The sequence below is a fragment of the Nannobrachium achirus genome (assembly GCF_963921795.1).
Source record: "Nannobrachium achirus genome assembly, chromosome: 11".
In the NCBI taxonomy this organism is placed as follows: Eukaryota; Metazoa; Chordata; class Actinopteri; order Myctophiformes; family Myctophidae; genus Nannobrachium; species Nannobrachium achirus.
In genome coordinates, this window is record NC_137820.1 from 60605272 (window position 1) to 60611333 (window position 6062).

Here is a 6062-nt window from a genome sequence, read left to right on the forward strand (position 1 = left end):
CATCAGATGTGTTAAGCAATGTTGAGGTGTTGACTGAATGTGTGTGTGTGTGTGTGTGTGTGTGTGTGTGTGTGTTACCTTTGCCAATTTGGACAAAGCCAATGATGATGATGAGTCCAAGAGCCAGGAGCTTGCCGGCAGCAAAAATGTCCTGAACTTTAGTGGCTGCCTTCACACTGTAGCAGTTTATGAAGGTCAACAACACTGCAGACACAGAGATGTAGAAGCAGAGCAGAGATCAGAGACAAACACTGCAACAGATTGTGGATAGTAGAGTGACCCAGGCCTGTCAATGCTCCTGGATTTCCCAGGAGTCTCCTGGATTTTGACCCCATCTCCTGGGAATCTCCTGGATTGGCAAATCTCCTGGATTTCTCCTGGATCTGGTATCAAACTCCCCAAATTCACCAGAACACAGGAAATTACATCTATCCATGTTAAAGGTTTCCTGGGGGACGACCCCCAGACCCCCCGGTTTAGGGGTGGGGGCAATGCATGATACAGATATTCATATTAAGTAATGACTTAAAGTTATACCATGTAACTTTTTTTATAAAACAAATCTTAAAATTGTCCTAACTCTTAAATCGCTAAAGTTTTAGAACACCCACTCCGTTATTTTCAGCTTCTGAAGCCTTCTCTTTATATATTTTCTTCTAGCAGTGACAGGGGCGGGATTTCCCGGCAAAATGACGTCATCATACACTACCGGCCAATCACAGCGAGGGTTATACACTGCCGGCCAATCACAGCGCATCTTGAAGTGGGGTCGCTAGCTATCACAATAGGGCGGCCATATTTGTAGGCGCCTCTATCTATACTCGGGTGAAACACTCCGTTTCTCCGGAATGCCTGAACGCACAGGAACCAGGGACCCCTCCAAAGATAGATCTCGGCGAGGTGGAGGCAGACGCGGGGGTGACGCGGGGGTGTGAGGCCCGGTCCGCGGCGAAAAACGGCCGAAAGACGCGGACGCTACTGACCACTAGTTGAGCAACTTACACAGTATAGCTTTAAAGATGAGAAGTCATTATTAAAGAAGGCCTACTTTGCTTCAGTCAGCTAATTTGTACTCCTACATTTGGCATTTTAAGGCTGAAATTGTACCCATGCTAGTAAAGCAAGCCTGATAAATGTATCAAACATGCACAAAATTCAACAGAACACAGGAAAAAAAAAATATATATATATATATATGTTAAGAATCTCCTGGATTCTGACAGACCAATGTTGACAGGCCTGTTAGAGACACGCCACATAGTATGCGATCATTTCTGACAAATATCTCTTTACACTCATCTGGTTACACCACAGACACTGTTGATCATAATGTAACCACCTATACTTTCATGGTTGGCCTTAAGGTTACACAGGAAATATGAGGAGAGACGCCCTTAACACATCCTTTTCTACTGTATAGGCCTACTGTGTGCCGGTAATTGTTTTGGTTTCCCCTCTGGGACTAAGCAATAAACCATACCATACCAATTGCACCCAAAATATCATTTCTGCAAGGTACTGAAAAGGAACCCACGCCCCCGTAGTTTCAATGAGGTGTTCCGTTGCCCAGAGCCCTAGTTGGGTTTTTTGTGCATGTTGTTTTGGAACTGATAGGTGGCTCTCAGCACACAGGGGCAGGAGGAGATCTCACCGAAACATAAACCCATTCTTGAGGGAATAATAGGATCTCCCTGCCGCCCTTTATTTCTTTCCCTCCTCTCTCACAAATACACATGCATGCACTCGCGCACACACACACACAATCTTGTCAAGCCGGCTCCTATCCCAGGCCCCCATTAAAAGTGATTAACTAAAGCAGCAGGTCCCTTTAAAGCTCCTAAATCAGGCTGGGGCCACAATAGAGAGACGAAACATAGCACAATGAGACTCTGTGTAAAGGGACAGAGAGAGTGAGACGGTACAGTAGAGGCCTCATCCTGGCTGGGCGCGCGCACACACACACACACACACACATATACCGGCATACCAACACAAGACAACGGGTATACTCGCACACTCAAGTTCACATGCACACATTTCACGCACAAACATGTTAATTGTGGAACATGCATGCACGTGCTGAGAACACACATGAACTGAGACACACACATACTCACACAGTGATGCGACAACCCTAATTACAATAAGTTAAGTGGGTCAACAGAACAATAAGGTGGACCGAATACTTTAAAATCACACGAATATTAATTTGCACACATGTAAGTGGGTCAATGGAACAATAAGGTGGACTGAATACTTTAAAATCACACAAATATTAATTTGCACATATGAGCTGACAAGTAGTTATGTAAAATACAGGCATTTCCCCTTTAGCTGTACATTCACACCTCAATGGCCTGAGTGTGTGTGTGGCACACACGTTTTTGTGGAATTGACTCTTTGCCCTCTTTAGCCCCCTTGACCCTGACCGACTGGCTAGACCACAATACACACACACACACACACACACACACACACACACACACACACACACACACACACACACACACACACACACACACACACACACACACACACACACACACACACACACACACACACACACACACGGCTGGAAACCTTAACGCAATGCATAGGCCATACTGTACACACAACACACAGAGATCTGGGTGGTCATGTCATGCGGTCCAAGTCAGAGACATACGTACGGTAGTTCTCAGTCACTCGGAGGATTAGGGAGCAACAATGAGCATGCACCACACACACACACAGTCTGGCTCTGGCTGGCCCTGAAAAGCATCTGCAGTAGGGCTGGCTGGGTGATATGTCTTCCAACGATCATTGGATATCAAAAGAGGGAGGATTCTTTTCTACTTTTTTTTTTTTTTTTTTACTTTGTTTATTTTTGATTCAAAGCTATAATAAAAGTGGTACAATAATATGAGTAGCAGCTTCTTTTGTACAAACATCAAATATACAAATAGGGAGGATTTTTTAAAACAGCAGACCTATTTTCACTATTTTTGTACGCCACTGTTGTACAACAAAGTATAATACAGGATTAAGTGGTCATTATAAAAATGTATTATAATTTTCGATTTGTCGAATTCATTGATATAAAGTATAAGAAAACAAAATGCTTCTCGATTATTCAATTAACCTACATGATGAGCTAGATGAAGTCGGTTTATTGGTTCTAAATATAATCGGTTTCAATATATTTTCGGATAATTGCTCAGCCCTACACTGTAGTAAGGAATTCAGCTCCCCAGCAGAGAGAAAGGGTAGTGAGTTAAGGAACTGGGAGAGTAAAAGAAAGAAACAAGCATGTAGGACAGAATTGGAAGGGCAAACGAACAAACATCACAATAAGTTGTTGTGAAAAAGGACGGAGCCATAGAAAAACACCTTCCACCTGTTGTTATTAACTATTAGAGAAGGAAAGAGACTTCAGGAGGCAGAATCAGACATAAATCAGACATAAATGAACGGATAGATTTGGTAAACGAAATCTACTTTATGGAACAGATCACCTTCTCTCTTCACTTACAGAAGGAGACATTTATAAAGTTTTGGGCTAAATGGATTAGATTTGTAATACCCCTGTGACCAGAGTTCGTAGCGGCAATTTGAGTGATTAAAATCACTGTCTTCTTACTCTTAAAACCTTAATAGTCACATGATTTATATAAATGAATGCTCACAGCTAAATGTGCTCTCTCATGCCTTCATGTATATTACTTTGCACTTAATCTCTAATGTACACTTTTGTTAACTCTCCCCCAAATGTATATTTTACTTTACTTTATTTTACTTTGTGTTGCTGTTTGTGTTTGGTTTTGTGTGCTTAAAAGTTAAAACAATAGAAAAACTGTGAAATTAAAATGATGTAAAGTTATAATGATAGTCATATGCACATAGGCGTAGAAACTATTAATTATTTTCTCAGTGATGATTATTCAGTCAATTACTTTTTCAATTAAGCAAATAATCAAAGTCATCTATTATTAATCGATGACTTTTATTAAGTCGATTATTCAGATTGGTTGCATCCTACTGTATTTAAAGACATGCAAACAATGTTGGATTTCCTTTATTTCTGTCTATTGTCTGTATATATTCAATAGAACAATATCTGCCAAGAAATAATTGATAATAATCTGATATACAGAAATCCCCCAATTGACTGCCCGCTCCCTCAAAGCTTAAAGATTCATTGCAGAGTAAGTGATATTTGCTTGTTACAATAAGTGTTAAATGGGCCTATATTCTTTCACATTTTCAGGTCGAAAGACTAGTTTTATCCAATCAGGGGAGAGAGCTCATTACACAAAGCAGTGAGCAGACAAAATTGTCTTTAACACTATCAAATCAAATTGAAGCTGATAAATGGGTTCTCTCTCATGATTGGATGAAATTGGCAACCCATGAAACAATGATTGTTCACAAAGAAAGAATCCCAAACAAAACAAAACTATAACAAATATATATTTTTACAAACATTTCTATAATCTATTAACTATTGCAGACCTTCAACAGGCTGATTCTAAGGACAATACTATAATTATACTATCATAATTATAATAATCTACAATAATCTATGGGCCTATTTTTATAATTATTCAATAGCTCAATGTTTTGCTCATTGTATGTTCTCTAGTCCAGAGTGGATGTCATTTGATAGATGATAGCACGTGGGTGATCTGCCCTCTGTCTGCTATCCAGCCCAGGTGGTGATGAAATAATGCTGCATCTTTTCACCACACACTGCTAAGCCAACGTGTGAGTCAGAGACTGAGAGTCACACACCCTTCCTCTTTACGACAGCACATGTGCTCTCTTTACTGAGGAAAGCTAGCCTATTGCCTATAGTGAGTTTGTATGTTGTGCCCCTCATCATCAAAATAGTACATTATAAAAGTGCAATATTTGGATCCGAGATGTAGTGGAGTAGAAGTAAAAGTATTGGGAATTGGAAATACTCAAGTAAAAGTACAAATACCAAAACATTGATTGAACTGAAGTGCAGTACTTGAGTAAATGTACTTTGCCTAGTTACTGATGGTGCGACTCAAACATTGCATCAGCTCGGCATGCATGGCATGGGCATGGAGAATGGCATGATGGCATGCTATGGTCATGGTGTGTTACTTACGGATGCAGAGGCAGGCGACCAACTTGACTCCGGACTCCGGCGTCGTGCACTCGCCGAATATGGGCTTGAGGAGGTAGGTGGCGAACACGTAGGCCACGATGTACTGCGAGGACGGCCGGATGATGAGCAGCTCGATCCACAGCTTGAGGAACGCCGGCAGCGCGCCGTACACCTCCAGGATGTACGCGTAGTCCCCGCCGGACTTGGTGATGGTGGTCCCCAGCTCCGCGTAGCACAGCGCGCCTATCGTGGAGAACACGCCGCACACGGACCACACGATCAGCGACAGACCCACGGAGCCGGCTTCCTTCACCACGCCGGTCGGCGTCACGAAGATCCCCGAGCCGATGATGGTGCCCACGATGAGCGCGCAGCCGTTGACCAGCGTGATGGTCCTCTTCAGGACCATCCCTCCCTCCGCCGCGCCGTCCGGCGACAGCTGCCCGCTGTCCGCCGCCCCGCTCCGGCCGTTCTCCCCTCCTCCTCCTCCGCCTCCTCCTCCTCCATGACCCGGGAGGAGCATCCTCTCGGTGACCTGCCGGTCTTCCTCCCGGTCCACCGACGTGTTGGAGTTCCGTTTCTTTAAATTCGACATGATCTTCGCTGTTCTCTAAATGTCTCTCACCCTTTCCTCCTTTCCTTTCCCCTCGCTTCCCGGATGATAGCAAAGCTTTCCGCCTCCTCGCCTCGCTACGATTTCTGTCACTTGGTTTTCTCTCTCTCTGTGTCCGTCTGAGTGATGCCGGTCAGGCTGAAACAAGAACACGCGGAGTACTTGGCATTGGCCGTGTTCTCTTTTCGGGCTCCACTCTGCCTTGTGTGTACAAAGGAATTGAGGAAAAAGGCGTGATGGTTGGTGATGATGTGATGACCCTCCTCTCCTGCCTCGGCGTCACAACATTATAATCCGCCCCACATGGCGATGCTTCTCTCTGCTTCCTCCATC

At 43.6% G+C, this 6062-nt stretch overlaps 1 protein-coding gene across 1 annotated transcript in view; it reads right to left on the reverse strand.

Moving 5' to 3' along the window:
• Positions 1 to 5711, reverse strand: part of slc7a5 (solute carrier family 7 member 5) — a gene marked incomplete at both ends in the record, with an annotated part of 28837 nt that extends 23126 nt beyond the window's left edge. The window contains 2 exons of the mRNA XM_080737329.1: positions 79 to 204; positions 5117 to 5711. Of these exons, the coding sequence (XP_080593455.1) occupies positions 79 to 204; positions 5117 to 5711 (721 nt within the window). The remainder of the gene's footprint in view (positions 1 to 78; positions 205 to 5116) is intronic.
• Between the last annotated feature and the right edge of the window lie 351 nt (positions 5712 to 6062).